The sequence below is a fragment of the Balaenoptera musculus genome, chromosome 10 (genome assembly GCF_009873245.2).
Source record: "Balaenoptera musculus isolate JJ_BM4_2016_0621 chromosome 10, mBalMus1.pri.v3, whole genome shotgun sequence".
NCBI lineage: Eukaryota > Metazoa > Chordata > Mammalia > Artiodactyla > Balaenopteridae > Balaenoptera > Balaenoptera musculus.
In genome coordinates, this window is record NC_045794.1 from 1,637,613 (window position 1) to 1,662,234 (window position 24,622).

The 24,622-nt window shown below is 49.6% G+C and overlaps 2 protein-coding genes and 1 pseudogene across 3 annotated transcripts in view; 2 read left to right on the forward strand and 1 right to left on the reverse strand.

Moving 5' to 3' along the window:
• WNT5B (Wnt family member 5B) overlaps window positions 1-24,622 on the reverse strand; it is a 94,723-nt gene that overhangs the window by 23,370 nt on the left and 46,731 nt on the right. The window lies entirely within an intron of this gene.
• LOC118902901 lies at window positions 7,717-7,843 on the forward strand (annotated as a pseudogene).
• On the forward strand, window positions 21,762-23,746 carry FBXL14 (F-box and leucine rich repeat protein 14). Its single transcript, XM_036866193.1, has one exon. It carries the CDS (start codon window positions 21,902-21,904, stop codon window positions 23,102-23,104), a length of 1,203 nt encoding a protein of 400 aa, XP_036722088.1. The 5' UTR covers window positions 21,762-21,901; the 3' UTR covers window positions 23,105-23,746.

Consider the following 24,622-nt stretch of genomic DNA (forward strand, 5'->3'; position numbering starts at 1 on the left):
CAACCGGATCCTGAGACCACACTGCTAAAGACTAATTCTTTTTTTTTTTCTCTTTTTCTTTCTGGTTGCGTTGGGTCTTCGTTGCTGCGCCAGCTTTCTCTGGTTGCGGCGAGCGGGGGCTACTCTTCGTTGCGGTGCGAAGGCTTCTCATCACGGTGGCTTCTCTTGTTGTGGAGCACAGGCTCTAGGCATGCGGGCTTCAGTAGTTGCAGCACGTGGGCTCAGTAGTTGAGGCTCGTGGGCTCTAGAGCGCAGGCTCAGTAGTTGTGGTGCACGGGCTTAGTTGCTCCGCAGCATATGGGATCTTCCCGGACCAGGGCTTGAACCTGTGTCCCCTGCATTGGCAGGCGGATTCTTAACCACTGCGCCACCAGGGAAGCCATAAAGACTAATTCTTGATGTTTCAGAGAACCATGATTCCCCAGGTCCCAGGGCCTCAGGAAGTGTAAATGTGTCCTCTGTATCTGCTGCAATGCGACCCAAGGAGCAGGCGGTGCAAGTCCCCAGACTCCGGTCCCTGCAAGGTTCCCAGAGGGGCCGATCCCTGCTGACTCCCCCTCACCTCACTTGGAAAAGCAGAGTTTTCTCCCTGGGTACCAAGCAAAAGTCCATCGGAAGATAAGAAAGAGGAATTTTTCCTCCTCACGAATCCTGATAAATTAATTTAAAAAGATGCTCTAGAAAAGAATGGCCAGAGGTAAGTGTGGTACAGGAAGCATGGCAACCACACTTGTGGACTTCGTTTTCAGGGGAGCGGGGAGGGGAAGGGAGAGATGTCTGGGTGCTCGCACCTTTCTCCCGTCATCTGCTTTCAGTGGGTCTGCTGGTCTGGGGAAAAGCATTTACCTGGTCAAGTGTCATCCACTTCTGCACATTCCTTGGTTGGGACAGAGTGAACAAAGCAATAAATGGAGCTCTGGATCCCCATCACCTGCAGGCCAATGACCTCTCTCTAAGCCATGGGCTAACTAGAATTTAAATGTCTATCTTATGTTATCAAGTAAATGTGTTCCTGTTTTTGCAAACCAAAGCGTATTTTAAAAGGACCTGGGGAAATCTTACTATTTAAAAAAGCAGGAATCACCAACTGTCAGCCAATCAAATCTCTTTGACTAACATAAAGTTTCAAAATTTTTGAAATATAAATGCCTCATGGATGGGGCAGGGTATGCACAGGCTAATTTTCCAAACTCCCCACCGCTCTCTATCGCCTCTCTCCTGGCTGCTTCACACATTCATTTTGCTTGTCAGGTTCCCAAAGGCTTTTAAGTAAGTGACTCTCTTATTTAAAGGAACATTACTATATGTATTATATATTTTTATATATTACATATAATAGTCATTTTACCATGTGAATAATCCTTCTGAACTATTTATAAATCTGGATTTGCACATATGGGGTTTTCTGGCAGCAGTTACATATACTGGTTCTTTTTTCTAAACAATTCCATCGTTCCATCCCAGAAACAGAGAGTTTGGTTAAGTCGTTGCCTCATCTTACTCTAGTCTTCTTGTGCTCTTACACTCTTACTGAAGTTGCCAAACTTCTGCTCCCAAAATGGGCAATTTCCATTTGGAAAAACAGGATAGTTATTTCATTCATTTTTATAAACAAGCAGGAGATGCCTACTGCAGTGAAAAGAATAGTGGAAGCAGCAGCCTGGATCCACAGGGCTGGAATGGTGATGCCAGACACCTGGGCCTCCACCTCCACCAGCCAGGTACCAGGGACACGGCTGAGGAAGGACCGGCCGGAGGGGCTCCCACCCAGAGCAGGAGAGGAGGGGGCATCTGACTGTCCCGGGACTGACAGCCCACGCGGACGTGGCCCCCTGGGTGCCAGCAACTCTAGGTGATGCAGTCTGCCCACTGCTGCCTCTAGCTGGTCCCCGGGTTCCGACTGACCCTTAGACTGTGCTGCGGGAGAGCTAGGTCCTCGGAGGGAAGAGGTGTCCAGCATCCTTCTAATGGGACCAGAGGCAGAAAGTGCTCACCCCTACAGGGGCCCTCACTTCCTTCCCCACGGGGAGAACATCACAGCCAGGCGGCCCCCTTCTTCCCTCCCTTCGCCAGCACAATACCCACATCTCCCTTCCCCAGACCAGAGTCACACTGGACTCCTTCAGGTCAGGTCCCGGGGTCTCACAGCTTCTGGGTTTTGGAATTAAATGACTTGCGCGGTTGCCTCTGGAAAAAGCAGGATCACCCGATTCAAGCCCGGGCAGGTTGAGGGTCTCGGCTCACCACCGAGATTCTTCTGTTTCTTTTACGGCTCTGCCAGGCCCCTTTCACAGGCTCCCAGCCCTCCTGCTAAATTGCTCCCCGGTGGCCGTGTGGCCTGGGCCGCCTCATGGGGGCTGCAGAGAAGGCAGGTGACACACAGACGCCGGCAGGCCCCTTGAATTCTGCGGCCCCTGCTGAGTGTTCAGTGCCCATCACTCGACGGGTACTGACTGTGGGCCACCGAGCGCCTCGCCCCGCACAGGAGAGGACAACAGGCCCGTAAGATGTCACTCCCCTAGGAATGCAGCACTGCCGTCCCTCCACTGCGGTAGCCACTGGCCACTCGTGACTACTGAAAGTTAAAATGACTCAGGACTTCCCTGGTCGTCCAGTGGTTAGGGCTCGGCGCTTTCACTGCCGTGGGCCCGGGTTCAATCCCTGGTCGGGGAACTAAGATCCCGCAAGCTCTGTGGAGCGGCCAAAAAAAAAGTTAAAATGTCTTGAAGTTAAGCATTCTGGTCTTCAGTGGCAGTGGCCACATTTCAAAGGCTCAGTACCCTCGTGGGTCTTGCGGCTGTTTTTTTTGTTTTTTGTTTTTTTTTGCCACATCGCACAGCATGTGAGATCTTAGTTCCCCAACCAGGGATCGAACCTGCGCCCCCTGCAGTAGAAGCGTGGAGTCCTAACCACTGGACCGCCAGGGAATTCCGTGGGTCTTGTGGCTTTTGTTGGGGACAGCTCAGGTCACAGTACGTTTCCATCATCACAGGGACTTTACGGACCGAGCTGGTCTAGAGTGGCAGCCAAGCAAGAAAAACAAATCATCACCACCATCATCAAAACCACAAGCTCCATCTGAAATCTGTGAGTTAGTTATGTTTTGTGTAGTAAGGGCTGTAACAGAGGTAACACGCAAGATACTACAGGCACATGGGTAGTAAAAGCAGCCAACCTAACCCACGGCCCAGGGTCACCCACCTACCAGCCAGGGAGATAAACTTTCTATTCCAGTAACTTCTCATCCTTACAGTTAATCACTAGGAAAAGCAGATGCAGTAATGACATGGGGAGTAATTTCCCATCATCAGAACCAAATGACTAGCTATTTCGTATTTGCTACTCAATATAGGAAAAAGGTCAGACCCAGCGAAAATGCCAGACAGTAATTCAAAGGAAATTCTTTCTGTGACTCCAAATCAATAAATTTTATCGAGCATCTACTACGTCTTGGTCAAAGATGAGTGAAATTGTTCTTATCTTTCAGGGGCGGGACAACGGGCCAGATTACAATACTGAGCAGAGTAACATGTCACAGTGGAGGTACCAAATGGCTGTTCAGCTGTTATCCTAGTAAGTGTATCCGATTATTAATCCTAAGAAAGACAGATTAACTCCTAAGGAGGGGATGCTTCATGATGGAGGCGGTGGTTTATTTTTTTTAATTCTTTAAATAATTAATTAATTAATTTTTGGCTGTGTTGGGTCTTCGTTGTTGTGAGCGGGCTTTTCTTTAGTTGTGGTGAGCGGGGGCTACTCTTCCTTGTGGTGCGCGGGCTTCTCACTGCGGTGGCTTCTCTTGTTGCGGAGCACGGGCTCTAGGCATGCGGGCTTCAGTAGTTGTGGCATGCGGGCTCAGTAGCTGTGGCGCACGGGCTTAGTTGCTCCACGGCATGTGGGATCTTCCCAGACCAGGGCTCGAACCTGTGTCCCCTGCGTTGGCAGGCGGATTCTCAACCACTGTGCCACCAGGGAAGCTCTGATGGAGGTGGTGTTTGAACTTGTCCCTCAGAGGATGGGCAGGATTCCCACGGGTGGACATGGGAGGGGGAGGCCTTCCCACTGGACGAAGGTCAGAAACACGTAACGCATTTTGAGAATGACAAGAACATCATATAACAATTTCACGTCCAAAATTCAACTGTAGAAAACACAGAATGAGAAAGAGAGAGAGAGAGAGAGAGAAAACCAAAATTCAAAGAAAAACAAAAGTCATCAATTCCTGGCAAGGCGGGCTCCCTCATCCTGGGACCACCTGATTGAAGACCCCAGGACACCCCCCCCACTCCAGGAGTCTGGGCCTCCGTCTGCAATCTGCAGGACACCCAAGACACTCCAGCAGGTGAGAGGCAACATCAGATCTGCACTCAGGAAGGCCGGCGACGTTTGCTGTTCGTGGAGTGAGAGCCCAGAGTTTGGGGCCCAGCTGGGAGGGCCGACCCCGCAGGAGCACAGTGAGGGCAGAAGGAGAAGCTTGTCAGCCACGTGGGCAGGTCTGTGTTACACAGCTGTGAGGGTGACAAACGTCAGGAGTGGGGACCAGCCACCAGCACAGGCCCTCAGACCGCTTGCCTTCGGTCACGGCTGAACTGAAATCGAGAATACTGATGGGAGAGGACTTCCCTGGCGGTCCAGTGGCTAAGACTCTGCACTCCCAATGCAGGGGGCTGGGGTTTGATCCCTGGTCAGGGAGCTAGATCCCACATGATGCAACTGAAAAAAAAAAAAAAGATCCTGTGTGCTGCAGCTAAGACCCAGTGCAGCCAAATAAATAAATAAAAATTTAAAAAAATACTGATGGGACCATTTCTGCATGTGGCTTTGGGGAGAGCTCATGATTTTCATGCACCTCTCCAAGGCTACATTGGGTGGTTGGGGAAGGTTTGATCTCCACTGGATCCGGCCAGCTTGCAAACATGTCCTCGACCCGAGAGAGGCACCACAACTGAAAACACAAACGGCCTGAAGTGTGTATACACCTACGAGGAGTCAGCAGAGATGCATTTATTAAAATCAACGAAAATGATAATCATAGAAATAAGTATTAATAACTTCTGCAACCCTGGGTACCTACGCATTTATTTGCTGAGATGTTACTTCACCCCATAGACATCTTCCCACTTGGGACCCTCACAGCTATTCGTGGCAGAGCTCACGGGCTGGTCACACGGCTCGATCACATTTTCCAGCGCTCAGATGTCCTAAAATGGTCATAGGACTGAGCTCTTCCTCGTGGAATGTCAGAAGAAATGATGTCGGCAACTCCCGGGTCTGGCCCGTGAAAACCCCCCACAAGCTGTACCCCATGCTCCCTGCTTCTTTCAGCTTCATGTGCACAAGCACGGCGGATTCAAGGAGGACTAAAGCCAGAGTCACAGACGGAAGAAGCCCAGGTCCTGGAGTTGCTGCCTGGAGAACTGCTGGCCGATAAGGAACATGCATTTTGGTTTTCACAGGGGCTAGAAATGAACTTCTACAATTTTAGAGCCGATTTACAGCTGGCACTTGTTCATGACAGGATCTAGTATGAGCTTGACTAACACCAGCTCTCACAGCCTATCCTACTTTGTATTAGACTCATGTATAGACTTTTAAACATCCCCTTTCAGACTGTAAACACCTCTGTGTATTTGGAGTTGCTCAAATGGTTGCTAAGTAAGTCTACCGAAGAGACGGCAACTGTGGTCAGGTGGCAATCCTCATTAAAAATACAGAGGGGGGAGGGATAAAGTGGGAGACTGGCACTGACATACACACACTGCTATATATGAGACAGGTAACTAATGGGAACCTACTGTCCAGCACAGGGAACTCTACTCAACACTCTGTGATGACCTATGTGGGAAAAGAATCTAAAAAAGAGTGGATACATGTATACGTATAACTGATCCACTTTGCTGTACACCTGAAACTAACACAACCTTGTAAATCAACTCTAACGAAAATTTTTAAAAAATACAGAGAGGCATCTAGACACACAGTCGTATAAGGACAGAGAGCGGACGGGAAAACAGGCCTGAATTCCTGTTTTTTGAGGCTTATGACATTTTGTCTGTCTGGAAAGACAGTAAAGCACAACATCCTAGAGACATTAAAAAAGAAAAGAAAGCATAATCCTATATTAAGCTATTCACCTACAGCAAGACCTAAGCAACAGCACATTGTGTTTTACTAACGCAGTTCTAGCCCTTCATACTTGGGACTGCAGACACACCTGCTCTACATCCCTGATTCCTCATGAAGATGACAAAGGGCTGAACCACATAAGCCCTAAAGTCCTTTCCAGCCCTCACAGCCCTGGCATCTACTGACCAGTCCACCAATCCAGTTAAATTGGCTTATTAAGTCTATTAGGCAATTTATTATGCTTTCAAAATAAATTGTCTAAAAAATTTCCAACCTTTCATGAAGGTAAAGCCTAATAAAACACTGAAGTAATTTTTAGTTCTGAATAACAAAAGTTAATTAAGATGATTGGATAGTGTCATTTAAAAAAAAATCTCATCTTGTGATAGGTAAAAAATATTATCTCATTTTGGGCTTCCCTGGTGGCACAGTGGTTAAGAATCCGCCTGCCAATGCAGGGGACACGGGTTCGAGCCCTGGTCCGGGAAGATCCCACATGCCGTGGAGCAACTAAGCCCGTGCGTCACAACTACTGAGCCTGCACTCTAGAGCCTGCGAGCCACAACTACTGAGCCCGCAAGCCACAACTACTGAGCCCGCATACCACAACTACTGAAGCCCACGCGCCTAGAGCCCGTGCTCCACAACAAGAGAAGTCACTGCGATGAGAAGCCCACGCACCACAACGAAGAGTAGCCCCCGCTCGCTGCAACTAGAGAAAGCCTGCGTGCAGCAACAAAGACCCAACACAGCCAAAAATAAATAAATAAATAAATTTATTTAAAAAAATACAATCTCATTTTAAACTGCATTTCTTTGATTATTCACAAGGGCAGGCGCATTTAGATGATTCTTAGGCATTTGTATTTCCTCTTTCATATGTCATTTAGTTTTAAGATGAGAACACTTCAGCAGGACCACATCTTTCAGCCAGCAGCCAACTGAGGGAGGCCAGAGGATCCTGCCCAGAACTGTCACCAGCTCTGGGGACAGAAGTGTGGGACTCCTCGCCTTGGTTCAGCTCTGTATCTCTGACCGCACACCTGACTTTCATTATGTGTTAAATGCAATGGAAGCACAGCATTGGTGGCGAGCAGGGGTCCGTATTTATTCTCTTTCTGTGACAGCCACATCCAATGAAAGAAAAAAACACGGTTACAAATTCCACCCAGGATCTGGAAAGCCAGCTGGACTGCTGGAGTTTCTTTCTACTTCTCCATGAATAAACATTCTACAGAGGAGCCCTGAACAAGCAGTGCCTCTAATCACGTGTGAAGCAGATTGGGCCCCCAAACTCCACTAGCCAGGCGACGCTGGCTTTGCCTGGCGAACTCTAGCGCAAAAACGTGTTTTTGCCAAAGGAAGCCTGTGACTCTGTAACTGGATATGGGCTGAAGTCACTCAGAGGGCGGAAGTGTTGAATCAGGGGGCATTTTTTGGCTCTGCTGCTTTCCCAAAGCTAACCATGCTCTGTGGCCACAGCCCTATCCCAACATCGCCCGCTGGGTTCCACCAGCAAAATAAAACAACACTGTGGGTTTCAAAAGCAGTTAGAAATTTCGTTTACAAAAACGACTGAAGTGCCCACCGCCGCCACAGCAGCAGATCTACTAAAATTGGAAAGACACAGAGAAGATCTATATCCTCTGTACGTACCTTCGATACTAGCATGGCCTCAGCAAGGGTGATGCAAGTTTGTGACAAGGTCCCTATTTTATATGTCGGTTACACCTCAGTAACAAAACAGATTTTAAAAACTGCCAGCGGGCTTCCCTGGTGGCGCAGTGGTTAAGAATCCGCCTGCCAATGCAGAGGACACAGGTTCGAGCCCTGGCCCGGGCAGATTCCACATGCCACGGAGCAGCTAAGCCCGTGCGTCACAACTACTGAAGCCCGCGCACCGCAACGAAGACCCAATGCAGCCAAAAATAAAAATAAATAAAATAAATTCAAAAAACAAAAAACAAAAAAAACTGCCAGAGAGGAAAATTCTAATGAGGACCCTCATTAGATGGGTCTAATGCCCAGTAGCCAGTGCCCCCAAGTTCAAGTCAAGGACACATTAGCAGGCGCAAGAACAAGGCAGGAGCGTTCTTGCTCTTCTGCAAAGGGCCTCACCCTTGCGGATGCCACCATGTGGGGTGTCAGGGACTGGCAGGCCAGCTGGGTCTGGCGCTCTGACGTGTGTCACGGCTTTCCCGTGGTGCCCTTGTCCTCCTGGTGGCACAGAGCGGCTGCATCCCCTGCCCCGCAGAAAGGCCTGTGTTTTTCACCCATAGGAACGCGAACACGAACCCCGATGACAATTTCCAGCTTACAATGGCCAGACCCCTAGGAAAATCTCAGTGATAAAAGGTACTCGTGTTTGTGTCAAGAGAAACCGCACACCCAACCTGGAAAGCCAGTATCAACAACCAAAATGACAATGGAAAACTGCACAGCAGAACCCAGCAAGTATAATGTGACCCAACAGGGCTCCAAAGGGAACAGCATGGAGCGGGGTACAGCAACGATAAAACGACTGTATTTTTCCAACATTAAGGAAACATCCTCAAAGACGGAGGCAGTCCCAGAAAGGTCTGTGTGTTCTCTGTCCCAGCTCCTGGCCCGTCCCGGGATACTCCCCATGACACAGAGTCTCTGATCTAGGCTTTAAAAAACAGTTTCCTTTTCCCTCTCTCTCCCACTCTACTCCCCACCTGCAACACAGATTAACCAAAGAAAAGTGATCAGACTGAAAGAATATTTATCAAGTGCCAACTGCATACACTGTACCAGGGGCTGCAGGATGTGGGTGAGCAGAATGGCAAACTCCCTGCCCTAGTTCAGCGCGCGCAGCCAGGCCAGAAAGGTCCAGGGAGGGTGTGGCAGTCACTGGGCAAGGGCGGCCGCAGGGCTGCGGGTTAGGGTTAAGGCACAGTGCCTGGCCCTTTTCAATTCCAGGGAGCAGCTGCCGCAGAACCTCTACCCTTTTGATTGGCCCGTTGAATAAACAGAACTTGTGATCATTTGTACGCATAGAAGTAAACCTCCCTTGACCTGTTAAGCCCCCTCTGACTTAAACAAACAAACAGCTTAAAAAAAAAATAAAAAAGGAAACAAAATATACATAGAGTAAAATACACAAATCTTAAATACACAGCTTGATGAATTTTGACATTTGTCTACACCCATGAAACCACGACCCAGATCCAGGTGCATCTAACCATGAAGCAAACCAAACTGGTATGCTGCAGAAAAATGCAGAATAGAATCTGGTGGATCTCTGATACACCTTTTTAAAGTTGTTTTATTGCTGTTCTTGATTTTATTTTGATGTTTAGAGATAGTTTACTCTTTTTTTGGGAGGGGAGCGAGTGGGGGAGGTCCACTCAAGCAGGAGCTAGGAAACATTCTCCTAACAGGCACTAGGTGACACTCACCCAGGATGGAATATTCTGCTTGTTTAACCTTTCAGGATCCCTAACATCTAAGAAATGTTTAAGAAAACATTCAGGCTCCAACCTAATGCTGCCATATATTTGCATCCATCCTGTTTAGAAAGGGGTGTGAAGCAGCTCAACTTTCATATGGAATCTGGGTGCTTTCTCACGCATAACACCGCAGACTTAATCCCTCCAACTTTTATTTTTTAATTTTTTTGCGAGCCATTGCTTTTCCTGGGAGAATAGCAAATGATAGACAATGTTATTTTCAGGTCTTCAACTCTCCCTTTTCCAGCTTTGTCTTAGAATTTAAATGAACAGAATAAAAAAAAAATTTTTTTTTAAGGAAAAACAAAACAGAGAATTCCCTGGCGGTCCAGTGCTTAGGACTTGGCGCTCTCACTGCCGGGGGCCAAGGTTTGATCCCTGGTCGCAGAACTAAGTTCCCACAAGACCAAGTCATACATCGTGGCCGGAAAAAAAAAAAAAAAAGCAAAGCAAAACAAAACAAACACCTCCCACCCTCAGTGTGGCACACGATCCACCCATCAGAATGGAAAAACTGGCTCTCTCCCAGAGCCAAGGATAATTTAAGATGATCTAATTTAAACCATGGGATTCTTTGTTGTTTTTTTTCAAATTGAAGTATAGTTGATTTACAATATTGCGTTAGTTTCAGGTGTACAGTATAGTGACTGAGTATTTTTGCAGATTATACTCTATTATACATTATTACAAGATAATGGGTATAATTCCCTGTGCTGTACAATATATCCTTGCTGCTTCTCTAGTTTATATTGGGTTGGCCAAAAAGTTCGTTCGGGTTTTTCCATAAGATGTTACAGAAAAACCCAAATTCTTTGGCTAATCAATATACAGTAGTTTGTTAATCTCATACCTCTAATTTGTTCCCTCCCCTCTTCAACCATGAGATTCTTTATGGTGGTTAAGGATTAACAAATGCTCAAACCTTAAGCACTTCCTATCTTATACTATATAACACAGAAAAATATTAGCATATTAATTCACACAGTAGCCGCGGCTTTCCGTTGGTGTATGACCCCTTACAGGGTGTTTGTAGTAAATGCTACGTTTATATGGAACATTATGATGGTCGGGTAGTAGCCTAAGGAAGCAGATGCGCCGTTTCTAATGGGAAGCGTAACACAGGCTGCTGCTGAGGTCACAGGGCAGCTCACTCACTTCCACTCTGCCTGCTAGGGCAGCTTCTTAGCTTACATATGATTTTTCAAAGTATGTCAAACTTTTAACATTTAAATATAAAATTGGGAGAATGGAGAACCAGGCAAAAAGGGGATCCCAAAGGTGGGGATTCCCGTTTCCCCACAGCACTTTTTCTTTTAGGATATTTTATAATTTATTTATTATTTATTTATTTATCCGCCCTCCGCCCAGCACCATTAACAGCCGCTCCCACCGTCACTCTGTTTGGAGTGGCTGCTTTTCCTCGCCTGCTGCGGTTTATCAATTAGCATCCCCCTCACTTAGTGCCACAAGTGAGCCCACGTCTGTGGACTTCTGCCCACGTCTGATTATCCTTCCAGATGCACAGAGCTTTAGTGAAACATCACGTACAAAGGCAAGCCTGCGTGCGGGGTTCCCAGAAGCTGTGCGGGCCCAGGAAAGACCCCATGACTTTGACAAGGTCACTTCTCATTCTCCGCCTTGTTTTCTCCACTTGTAAAACGCAGTGCTGTCCTCACACGTCCTCACGGCGCCCTTGAAGCTTCAAAGGGAAGCATCGTCCAATCTCTAGGTTTCCCTCTTCTGCCCAAATGCTGACGGCTTAGTCCCCGCTACCAACTAAATCAAGGAATTCTTGATGGTCCACAGCAGGCACGGACAACTTGAAAGAGTTACCTGAACTTTTTGGCTTTAAACAGTATGTGAAGTTTAAAAATAAACAGCAAACAACAGACAAAGAACGTCACGGAGTTCAGGGCTGAGACGAATTTTTCCGGCTTTAGGGACAGTGTGGACAGAGTTTCCGTGCTGTTTTCATGCCCTGACACAGGGGGAAGCCATGCCTGAAGTTAGCGGCCTCTTTGGGAACGACTGGCAATCAGGAAAGCTGCGGATCCCAGGATGTAAAGATGCGATTTTTATCTCCAACCATCTTCTCTGGGGTGTGAAGGGTTAACACCAGCAAGGCGAGATTGTGCTTTTGTACCCCTTGAGCTTCTGGCTTTTTTTAAACCTTTAACCCTATCCTCTTGGCAGAAAAGGGCTGTGAACTCGGCATCAGGGCTGACCCTTAGTCCTCCTCTGGGTCTGACATGATGTAAGAAATGTCAATGCTCTGGTTCATCCAAATAGGGCTTTCCAGCAAAGCCTGGCTCAGTGCCAGCACCCTTCCAGAAGGGAATAACCTTCAAACTCCGGCCCCCTACGGCTGCAGACAGCGGAGTCCCAGGCCCGATATGGAGTTACAAATCAGTTCTGAGTTGATGGATCTTAATCCCCTCCCTGCCTTTGAAATATTTATCAAGATATGAGAGACCTACGAGGATCCTGACAAAAATGACCTTTCCCGGCAGAGAGAACATAGCCTCAGGCCGGGGAGAAGCAGTCAAGCCAGCCGTCCACCCAGGTGGTGAGAGTTTGGAATTTACTCAGCCCTTGTGAGTCCCACGGCCTGTGCCTACTTCCCTTGGAAAAGAGAACTGAAACTGGTTAAAAATAGTTCTTCTCCGACCCCACCAGCCCTCTGCACTGACGCTCCGGAGAGAGCCCGGGGTGCAGTACCCACGCCCACAAACAAGAAACAGCGCTCGATAAAGATGGATACGCGCTCTGTTTCTGTAAATAAGTTCATTTATATCATTTGTTTAGATTCCACATATAAGTGATATCATACAATATTTGTCTTTCTCTTTCTGACTTACTTCACTTAATATGATAACCTCTAGGTCCATCCATGTTGCTGCGGAAATAGACTCACAGACACAGAAAACAAACATAGGGTTACCAGAGGGGATGGGGGGGAGGATAAATTAGGAGCTTGGGATGAACAGATACACACCACTATGTATAAAATAGATAAACAACAGAGACCTGCTCTATAGCACAGGGAGCTATATTCAATGTCTTGTAATAACCTATAATGGAAAAGAATCTGAAAAAGAATAGATACATATGGTGTACATATATGTGTATGTATATACATAGGTATGTGTGTGTATGTATATATAGCTGAATCACTTTGCTGTACACCTGAAACTATATTGTAAATCAACTATACCTCAATTAAAAATAAAAGGTTGAAAAAATTGATGAGTAGGAGCTCCTCCTCTCTCCAGATGTTCTGCCTTTCCCACCTCCCCCTTCTCTGCAGGAGTAAACTAATCCTTATTCCCGGAACACTTTGCCCTCTCCCGATCGTACCCCTCTCTCCTTGCCCTTGGCCACACTCCTCTTTTCCCAGCACTGCCTCCTTGCAGCCCCCCCAAGCTCCCTGAGGGTCTGCTCACCCAGAGGTCACCTGCACCTAGAGGGAGGGGCTGCTCCGCGGATAAAGGGCTAATAGGGAAGTAACCACTAGAGGGTGACATAATTACACACAAGCGGCTTCCTGGGGCCTGAGCGAGGCCAGAGCCGGCCGGGCATCCCGCTGGAGGCCCGGAGATGGAGCCGGGCGTCAGCACGTCACCCCAGGGAGCACACTCACAGCGGTGCCCGCAGGCTCCGCCCTCACAGTCTCTGTGTCTCTCACACACACACACACAGATCCACTGTGGCCGTCTACCAACCAGGGCCTTAGGTGTTGCACACGAAAGCCACCCCTCGTCATGGCCCACGACCGTTCATGGCGGGGTCAGGATCTCAGTCACCGGCAGCTGCTGCTTTCATGGACCCTCCTTGTTTGGTGTCGCACAGAAACTGCACCCTAGCCAGGTGGGCTGACAAACTTACATGCATCCTCAGGGCAGCGGAGCAGTGATTTAGAAAGTGGCTCTAGGTCTAGACCATGGCGTTGAAATCCGGGTTCTGTGGGCCGGATTGTCTTGAACACACTTACCTCTGTGCCGTGGTTTCCCCACCAGGAAACAGAGGTAGTAATGGAACCTACTTCACAGTCATGTAGGTGGACCTATGGGAGGAACAGCTGAGTCATACTCGTAAAGACCTTCAAAGAATGTCTAACACACAATAAATGCGCAATAAATACCAGGTGTTCTGGGGACTTCCCTGGTGGTCCAGTGGCTAAGGCTCCGCGTTTCCACTGCAAGGGGCCTGGGTTTGATCCCTGGCTGCGGAGCTAAGATTCTGCATGCTGCGTGGTGCAGCCAAAAAAAAAAAAAAATACTAGCTATTTTCACGACGGCCAGAGGCCATACTAGGGGGTTCCGTGCATTATCCCGCTCAATCCTCACAAAGCTCCCAAGGTAAGAAAATCACTAGTCCTATTTTACAGACGAGAAAACCAAGTCTCCAAGTGATGAAATAGCTCGTCCAAAGTCACAGAGCTGATACGTGATAAAGTCAAGGTTTTGACCCAGAATCTGTCTGACTAAAAACCCACGTTCTATCAGTACATCACGGGGAAAACTTCGGACTTCACACCAGAGACTCAAAGGCAAAAGATGGTAGTTGGGGGGGGACATAATTATTTTAAATATTATTTGTATTTTACTAAAAAAGGAGAGACTTCAAGAAGTATAATTTCACAAAGTTTTAAATCAGGAGAAGGAAAACCGGGGGGTAGGAGGTTCTGGCAGCACCTGGGAAACCCGCTGGACGTGCAAATTCTCAGCACCACCCCCCCAACCCAGACCTCTGACTCAGAGACCTTCGAAGTCACTCTGATACACATGCAAGTCAGAGAAGGCCAAGAAAGCATGAGAGTTGGTGATGAAAACCTAGGTCGGACGAAAAAGGATGGATGTGTGTCTGGCAGAGTCTGGGACTGTATCTTGGTTTTCTGAATGGAGCACGACTCTTCCCGGCTCAGGGAGGAGAGAAGGAGGGGCACAGAGACAGGGGCTCCCCCCACGTGAGGGACCATCTCACCACGCTCTTGCGAGTTTGCCGTTTCCGCTCCTTTAACCTGCGCATTTCTTAAAAACAGGAAATAGCATTTTTAAAATGTTTAACTGTCAGTAAGGATGTATCTGTACAATTTGGGGGCACATCCATGTGGGGCTTTTTTGGATGGTTCATTTATAAAAGAAAAAACCAGAACAGTGTTTATTAGCTCCCTCCTAAGGGCCAGGTTCCCCATGAGGGCCCTCCCTTTCCCCTGCGTGGTTTTTCTCAATGAGTTCTCACCACAGTTCTGTGACAAGGGGTGACTTTTCATTTTACAGATGAGGAAACTGAAGCTCAAAGCACTGAAGCCACGCTGCCGGAGGGCACGCAACCATAATGGAAGAGCCGGGACTCCAGTGCACAACTTGGGCTGCAAGTCTGGGGGACACTTAACTCCTCAGGACACTGCCTGGGGAACAGCCCTGTGTCAAGGGGCCTCGAGTCACGGGCACCTAGGGGAGCCCCCCTCGGACCTGGGCCGTCCCAGGGGTCAGTCAATGTCTCAGTGGTCCCCTCTCACCGCCCCCCCCCCCAGGGTGTGAGGCACCAAGCTCTATTGTCGGGCAAAATGAGGAGAAAGACAGCTGATTTAAAATAATTTTTTCCCAAGTCAGTCTCTGTTCTAAAAACAGTAGCAAAGTCCAGACCATGAACTAAGAATTTCTGACTTCAGAAGCCAAATTCCAGTTCCGGATAGACAACAGTTAAAATAAAGTTTCTTATTCTTGAAAGAGAATAAAGAGAAAAAGCTAAGAATTCTTTGAAAAGGTGATTCTTTTTGGGGGGTCATGTCGCACGGCTTGTGGGATCTTGGTTACCCAACCAGGGACTGAACCCGGGCACTCAGCAGTGAAAGTGCCGAGTCCTAACCACTGGGCCGCCAGGGAATTCCCTGAAAAGGAAATTTTCAATATTCTTCAATACTGAAGAATCAGAACAATGTATGACAATGTATGTTTGCTATTATGGCGTTATTTTTTCCTAAACTAGTAAAGTAAAGCCAGCCTGTTCTCTAAATAAATTTCCACCCTATGTAATGACTTGCCTCTCATCAACACTATTCAAATTCGAGGCTTCTCTGTAGTGGTCCTCTAAACTGAGAACATTTTATTTATAACCATCACTCCATTGGCACTTACCCCACTGATAATACGGAAACTATTTCGTAGCGCGTTGCCGGGTCCTGAGTCCTAAGAAGCAGACATACCCTCTGCATCTTTGTCTATTCCAGGGCACAGAGCCGTGCACACCAGCTGTAGGAACATTTCCTGAACTATCACATGATTGAAAACCCACCTTCCCAAATGCTCAGTGCTTGGAAATGGCTACATTTACAAGATGGCTTGTTTTATTTTAGGGTTGTCATAGCTACCTGCTTGGTAACAAGTACCTAAGGTGTTTGTTAATATTAACAACTAATAACTGATACTTGGGTTTATTCGATCAAAGTATTTCTAATCCTTTCGTCGGGCGCCTGAAAATATGAAGATATATGTTAGGCTTCCCCGGTGGCGCAGTGGTTAAGAATCTGCCTGCCAATGCAGGGGACACATATTCAAGCCCCGGTCTGGGAAGATCCCACATGCTGTGGAGCAACTAAGCCCGTGCACCACAACTACTGAGGCTGCGCTCTAGAGCCTGCGAGCCACAACTAGTGAAGCCCGCGCACCTAGAGCCGGTGCTCCGCAACAAGAGAAGCCACCGCACCGCAACGATGAGTAGCCCCCGCTTGCCGCAACTAGAGAAAGCCCACGCACAGCAACGAAGCCCCAACGCAGCCAAAATAAATAAATAAATAAATTTTAAAAAATAAAATAATAAAATAAATTAATTTAAAAAAAAAGAAAATATATGGTACAGTTAACACTCAAAAGTTGCAAACAACAAATTTCAAATGCAGCCGCATTTCCAGTGTAAAAGGAGGGCGTGTCCATTCATCCGGGGGCGATTATTAATAGCACCCCGTCTCTTTCGCATGAGTTTTTCCAGTTTGTACATGAAAGGGCCCCATCATCCTCAGGAGAGGGCTCCAGCTACCCAGACCTCAAGCCCTTATTTTTATTGGGGTGGATAAAGCCCTTGTTTACAGGATACAATGAACTAATAATTTGGGAGAGAGTAAACAAATATTTCGGGGTGTTCTAGGAATTTGTTGATGTGAGGACAATTTTCACCTATTTTTCCTATTTATTTACATCTTCATTTCACAATGTTGGTTCTGTTTAAATCTTTTCATTTTTAATTGTGGTAAAATATATATAACGTAAAACTTACCATCTTAACCATTTTAAGGTGTACAATTCAATAGTCTTAAGTACATTCACATTGTGCAACAAATTTCCATAACTTGTTCATCTTGCAAAACTGAAACTCTGTGCCCCGAAACAGCTCCCCTCCCTCAGCCTCTGGCAGCCACCCTTCTACTTTCTGTTTCTGTGATTTTGACTGTTCTACATACCTCTTATAAGCGAAATAATACAGTATTTGTCTTTTTGTGACTGGCTTACTTCACTCAGCATGATGTCTTCAAGCCCCCTCCATGCTGTGGTGTGTGACAGGATTTCCTTCCTTTTTTAAGGCTGAATAATATTCCATCGTATGGATAGACCGTCTTGTGTTTATCCATGATCTGTGAGGGACACTTGGGTTGCTCCTACCTTTTGGCTGTTGCAGATAATGCTATGAACTTGGGTGTACAAATGGTGCGTCTAGACTCTGCTTTTATTTATTTTTGGTATATGCCCAGAAGTGGAATTGCTGGATCATAAGGTAGTTCTATTTTTAAGTTTTTGAGGAGCCTCCATACTGTTTCCCACAGCAGCCGTACCATTTCACATTCCCACCAACAGCACACCAGGGTTCCAATATCTCTACCTCCTCACCAACACTTGTTTTCTGTTTTAGTCATTGCAGCCATCCTAACGGGCATGAGATAATATCTTATTGTGGTTTTGATTAGCATTTCCCTAATGCTTAATGATGTTGAGCATCTTTTCACCTGCTTGTTGGCCACCTGTACGTCTTCTTTGGAGAACGGTCTGTTCAAGTCCTTTGCGCATTATTCAATGAGGTTGTTCTGTTGTTGTTCCTAGTTAAATCTTCTCCTTGCAGTCAGTGAATCAAGTCCTCACTATGTCTTACCTTTTCTCTAATCAAGAGGTGCCCCAGGATACTCTCCTGCTAAGAATTACTTAGGAATAGAGAGAACATTGCCTTGAAGTGGGGAAGTAGTTGGAAAGGCACGATCTTGTAAACCTCAGATATCCATTGTTACTGGTGGTCCAGAAAAGTTTTGACATGTATGAAGTCTTTCGTAAAGAGATTATATAATTGTTATCGTTCTCATTCACTTCAGTTCAACCACATTTACAGAGTGCCTACCTGCGAGGCATCCATTGTGCCATGGATACATTAGAGTTAACATAAAACACACACATGTTTTAACTCCTTTGAGCCAACGCCCACCAGCTAGACTCTGGGTCACTGTTTCTGGACACCTACATTCCTTTTTTTTTTTTTTTTAATAAATTTATTTTATTTTATTTATTTTTATTTTTGGCTGCGCTGGGTCTTCGTTGCTGCGTGTGGGCTTTCTCTAGTTGCGGCAAGTGGGGGCTACTCTTCATTGCGGTGCGCGGGCTTCTCATTGAGGTGGCTTCTCTTGTTGCGGAGCACAGGCTCTAGGCACGCAGGCTTCACTAGTTGTGGCATGCGGGCTCAGTAGTTGTGGCTCGCGGGCTCTAGAGCACAGGCTCAGTAGTTGCGGCACACGGGCTTAGTTGCTCTGTGGCATGTGGGATCTTCCCGGACCAGGGCTCGAACCCGTGTCCCCTGCATTGGCAGGCGGATTCTTAACCACTGCGCCACCAGGGAAGCCCTGGACACATATATTCTTGAATGAGGAGTTTAAAAGCTACGGATCTCTTCTGATCTTTCCTGCCTCTCTGTGTGAGGAAGCATACATCTTTTTTTTTAATATTTATTTATTTGGTCGTGCCAGGTCTTAGTGGTGGCTCGTGGGCCCCTTAGTTGAGACATGCGGGCTCCCTAGTTGTGGCATGAGAGCTCTTAGTTGCGACATGCATGTGGGATCTAGTTCCCTGACCAGAGATTGAACCCAGGCCCACGGCATGGGGAGCGTGGAGTCCCAACCACTGCGCCACCAGGGAAGTCCCAGGAAGCTTACATCCTTAAGTAAGCCTGACCTTTGGGTTGGGCCTCACAATTTTCCCAGGTCCTACCCAGATGAAAAACACACCCTATCTGAAAAACCAGTGTCTTTAAAATTCTTGGTAAAGTTTTAGAGACTCTGTACACAGGGCTATCACCTCTGCTTCGAAACAGAATTTCAGAGCTCATTCAGAAAAAAACTTCACCTTGGTTGCAAGCTGTTGAATCATATACAAAAGTCTCAACCTGGGCTCAAAATATGAGTAGCTGTCCACGGGACCCTCTACATTGATATACATCTTCTCCAGACCACCAGTCTCTGGTCCATAATTCCCTCCACCTATTTTTGTGTCCTAAATCACAGCCTAAACTGAAACCCCCAAGAAGCCAGTGCATGTGAAACTATCCCTTCTCTCCGGGTTGCATTAGGAACAATGCGAAATGTCGGGCTGAGACAGGACTCAGAGAGGCTCATGGTTTCCCAGAGGGTAACTGTTGAGAAGATCCCTGGAGATTATCCAGTCAATCTGCCGCAGTGAAACACAAGGACACTGAGCCTCGGAAAGGGGAGACACTTCCTCCATGCCCCAGACTCAGCAGAGGGTTCACCTGATGCCACTCTTGTTTCCCCACTAATGTGCATTTTCTAAGATACTTCTTGATGTTTATTCTCCTGTTTATTGAAAGTGAACACAATCATATTGCTGAAAATCCTTGTCATATATGTTTGAACGCCTTACATAAAAGGTCCTGAATTAATACCATTCTAGAGTTAAACTCAAGAAAAAACTTCGCGAGAGCTAGGAGCAGGTGGTCCACTTCTCGAGAAAGTGCTTCCAGGCACCTCTGAACTACTTTTCAGACTTGAGAGCAGCAGCGGGTCTGGAGGAGGGACACGGCTAAGCTCCTTCTCTTCAGGTCAGCCCCCCCCCCCGCCCCCCACTGGTGGTCTAGCACTTTGTTTTGTGATAAGGAGGATTAAGGTGTTGTGGATTAAGACCTTGATATCAACACAAACACATCTACATCCACAGAACAACAGAAAAAGTCACTTCACGTAGCGTGTAAGGTAAAAGTTTGGGCAGCAGTGACGGAGACCAGTGTATGCCTAGATACAGCCCAGGAGAAGAGTGCCAACCCAGGTGCAGCCCAGAATTGAGACTCTCACTGCACAGCACATTTGGAATCCTCTAGATGACCAACACAACCCTACATGATTCCAGGAGGGTTATAAAAATCTCTGGGCCTTGCACCACGTGCATCGTGGGTGAAGGATTATGCTTCTGCATTTCCTGATTTAGGAACAGGGGAGGTGGGTGGCAGTCTACAAAGGTATTATGCCTATTACTTATCTGTATGTACTTGGCCCGCTACTGGTCTCCTGGGCAAAAGAGAAGTAAGTGGCCAAAAGGGAACCTCATATACTGAATACGGAACCCAGTCAAAACCTTGTTCAGGTTCTCAAAGAATCAATGAAACCATTCTCTGTTTTTGATAGCTGAACCAGACTGTCTTGCATCTTGTTGTGTGGATTCACAAATTCCTTAAAAACACAGAGGGTCATTTTTCTGGTTCCAAAATTCTTGGTTTGAAGGTAGTTAAAATGAAACTCTTTTGAAACCCTATCCTCTGAGTGGGCATTTAAGACCCAGGAGCCACGGTCTAGACTGGAGCATTCCATGGTTCCAGAGAACACAGTTTGTAAAGGAACAGACATTTGCTGGAGCACCTTAAACCAAGCCCAATCGTCACTCTGTTTTGTCAAAAGATAAAATTGTATCGGCACATACGAACACACTGACTGTCGGCACAACTGGGCCCTTCATCGTCTAAGAGGCTGACAAGAAAGAAAGCGGTGGCGGTAAGGGCTGAGGGGAGGCTGCTCCCTCCGGGCGCGAGGCAGGCGGAGGCGACGCGGCGCAGCCCAGGGCTGCCGGCCGAGTGCGGAAGCGGAGGAAGTTGAGATGCAGAAGGAGCCGAGGGAGCGCACTGGCGGCGGTGTCTGGAAACACCCGGAACATGCTAGAAGGAAGTGGTAATGGCTAGATCCAGAGTGCGCACTGGGGGACGCCGTGCTCGGCTAAGGGACGCGTGGGTAGTCCTGAGTTTCTCCCCAGTTTAGGGCACAACACTGGAGCGAAAAGAACCGTGGGAAGCCGCCCACTGGGGAGGACCGAGGAGGTGTCCGCACAGACGCGCGGCGGGGCGCCGGGGACGGAGGCGGGGAGGAGAGCGGGGCGGTCACCGAGCAGCGGTCCGGGGAGGAGGGTCTTGCGGGAGGATAAAGGGAGCGGGCGGGAGGCTGGGCCGGGAGCGCGCGGGGAGGCCTCGGAGCCGGCGGCGCGGAGCCTAGACGCGGGCCGGGCGCGGCCGGCGGCTCCTTGCGGGCGGTGGAGGCGGCGGAAGCGGCGGCGGCGGGCCCCGCTGGCGCCCCGACGGCGCGCACAGGGTTAACCCGCGGCGGGCCGGCGCTCGGTTTCCAGGACAACGCCGGCAGTTCCGGCGCGCAGGCTCGTACCATCGCGCGCGCGCGGGGGAGCGCGGGGGGCGGGGGCGCGGAGGCGCGGAGAGCAGCGGGTCCGGCCCGGACGCCCCCGGCGCGGCCGCCGCTCGCCCCGGGTCGGCTCCGCGCGCGCGCTCCGTGCCGGCCGGCGCTGCCCCGCGCGCGGACGCGGGGGCCGAGCGCGCGCCGGTCCGAGGTCCCCCCGCCGGGGCGGCCGAGTGCGGGCGGCCCGCTGGCAGCTTTGAAAAGCGGGCGAGGACAAAGGCGGCCGCAGCCTCCCGGCGCCCAGCCCGAGCGCGCAGCCCGGCCCGCGCGGCGCCGGAGGATGCGGCCGGGGGCGCGGCGGCGGCGGCGGCGGGGCGCGCGGGGCGGCGCGGGCCGGGCGCGGCAGGGCTGAGCCCAGCAAGGGCCGGGCTGCGGGGGCGCCCGCCCGGGATGTGAGCGCCGAGCGCGCCGGGCGGGGAGGGCGGGCAGGGCGGCAGGAAGGACGCGCGGACGGGAGGAGGAGCGGCGCCGAGCCGGAAGGCGGGAGGCGCGTCCGTTGGGCCCGCGGCGCGGCCGGCCAGCCGCCTCGTCGCTCGGGCGGGAGCGGGGCCCGCGCCTCCTCCCGGGCGCCGCGGGGAGGAAGATGGAGACGCACATCTCGTGCCTGTTCCCCGAGCTGCTGGCCATGATCTTCGGCTACCTGGACGTGCGCGACAAGGGGCGCGCGGCGCAGGTGTGCACGGCCTGGCGGGACGCCGCCTACCACAAGTCGGTGTGGCGGGGGGTGGAGGCCAAGCTGCACCTGCGCCGGGCCAACCCGTCGCTGTTCCCCAGCCTGCAGGCCCGGGGCATCCGCCGGGTGCAGATCCTGAGCCTGCGCCGCAGCCTCAGCTACGTGATCCAGGGCATGGCCAACATCGAGAGCCTCAACCTCAGCGGCTGCTACAACCTCACCGACAACGGACTGGGCCACGCGTTCGTGCAGGAGATCGGCTCGCTGCGCGCCCTCAACCTGAGCCTCTGCAAGCAGATCACCGACAGCAGCCTGGGCCGCATAGCCCAGTACCTCAAGGGCCTGGAGGTGCTGGAGCTGGGCGGCTGCAGCAACATCACCAACACCGGCCTCCTGCTCATCGCCTGGGGCCTGCAGCGCCTCAAGAGCCTTAATCTCCGCAGCTGCCGCCACCTCTCGGACGTGGGCATCGGCCACCTGGCCGGCATGACGCGCAGCGCGGCCGAGGGCTGCCTGGGCCTGGAGCAGCTCACGCTGCAGGACTGCCAGAAGCTCACGGATCTGTCTCTGAAGCACATCTCCCGGGGGCTGACGGGCCTGAGGCTCCTCAACCTCAGCTTCTGCGGAGGCATCTCGGACGCGGGCCTCCTGCACCTGTCGCACATGGGCAGCCTGCGCAGCCTTAACCTGCGCTCCTGCGACAACATCAGTGACACGGGCATCATGCATCTGGCCATGGGCAGCCTGCGCCTCTCGGGGCTGGATGTGTCCTTCTGTGACAAGGTGGGGGACCAGAGCCTGGCTTACATAGCGCAGGGGCTGGACGGCCTCAAGTCCCTTTCCCTCTGCTCCTGCCACATCAGCGACGACGGCATCAACCGCATGGTGCGGCAGATGCACGGGCTGCGCACACTCAACATCGGGCAGTGTGTGCGCATCACGGACAAGGGCCTGGAGCTGATCGCCGAGCACCTGAGCCAGCTCACCGGCATCGACCTGTACGGCTGCACCCGCATCACCAAGCGCGGCCTGGAGCGCATCACGCAGCTCCCCTGCCTCAAGGTACTCAACCTGGGCCTCTGGCAGATGACGGACAGTGAGAAGGTCAGGTGAGGGCGGCAGCACCAACTCCCCCGGCCCCGCCCTGTTCGTCCTCCTGCCACCGCCGCGGCCCCCGCGCTCACTCGACACGCACACGTAGACCCAGAGCATTGCCGCGGACGCGGTGGGGGCCATGACGCGGAGCCCCAGGCTCGTCCTCCCCTCCCCCCCGTCGTTGCGTCCGGGGTCCCTCCGCCACCCACACCCACACCCTCTCCTTTTCCCCGAGGATGCGGAGATGGACTCGCCACCCACCAGCCACTCCTCCCAGCAGGGGTTTGGAGGACGGATTGAGCTACTGTATCCCCGCCGCGCTGCATTTGGAAACGGGGGGGGGGTGGGGGGGTGGGGAGGGACCAGTCCTTTCAGCCCTGGGGAGTTGGGGAAAATGTCTGCCTTCACTTAAGCTTTCATTTGAATACTGTGATCTGGTTTTTATTTCGAAACGTATAAAAGCAAACCCAACTACAACGGCCTTTTCACCCTTCTTCCACTTCGTAACTAATCGCAGTCTCTCCTCATCAGTCCTTTGACAGTACTCTGCTACTCACGCTCATTTCATTTGTATTGTCTTTCTTTTTTTATTTTTTGAAGAAAGTTGACATCATGGTCTCTTTTTTTTTTCTGCTGAGTATAGTCTATATATTATATATATATAAATTATATATATATGTGTGTGTGTGTGTATATATATATATACATATATATATATATATGTGTGTGTGTGTGTGTGTGTGTGTGTGTGTCTGGCTACCTCGTTTTAGTTTACTTTTTTCTCTGAAGCCCTGGAATTCTACAAGAGAGATATTTTGAGACTGAAACATTTTTGTGCCTGGACTGGAAAGATGCCCATCGGGTTTGTACATCTTTTTTGTTTTGGCTTCTTCCCAAACCCCATCCACCCCGTGTATCCCACTTCACATTCTGGCTCTGCTTTCCTTTTTCTCCTTGTCCATAGGGATTTGAGGGCCCAGCCGTGATCCTAAATCTTGACTTAATTTATAGCACAAATGTGTGGGAGACATGAGAGAGAGTTGGACTGTTTTGTTTTTTATTTTTTTTGTCTGTTTGTTTGAGATGCAGATTGTGTCTTGAAAAATGATGATTATATATGCAGATTCTGCCCTGCCCTCACCCTCTTGCAAGTTTCCCCACGAAAAGGTCACACAGTGAGGGTTCCTGTTGGGAGCAGAGGAGCCGAGTTGGCTTCCAGAGCCCCCGGGGCTGTAATGTGAAGGGGAGGAGACTGAAATTCATGTCATATCTCTGTTCTGTTAGTAAAACGGGAGTTTGTGGGTTTTTAAAAATTCTGTTTCTAAATGGAGGAGTAGATGCCTTTCTTTATTTTGATGGGGGTTGGGACTTGTGGCTTTAAAAAAAAAATCACTTTTGTGTAGGATGTACATTTCTGTTGGATTTTTTTTGGTTTATTTTTTTTTAGAATCCTCCACAGCAACATGCGAGACCATGGAGTTAAAGAAACCCAGAGACCTTTATCAGTTAATTGTACTGTTTGTGAATTTGTATAAA

Bases quoted from the DNA above. Each gene is read 5' to 3' on its own strand.
- FBXL14 (XM_036866193.1), top strand. From the start codon at position 21,902: ATGGAGACGCACATCTCGTGCCTGTTCCCCGAGCTGCTGGCCATGATC.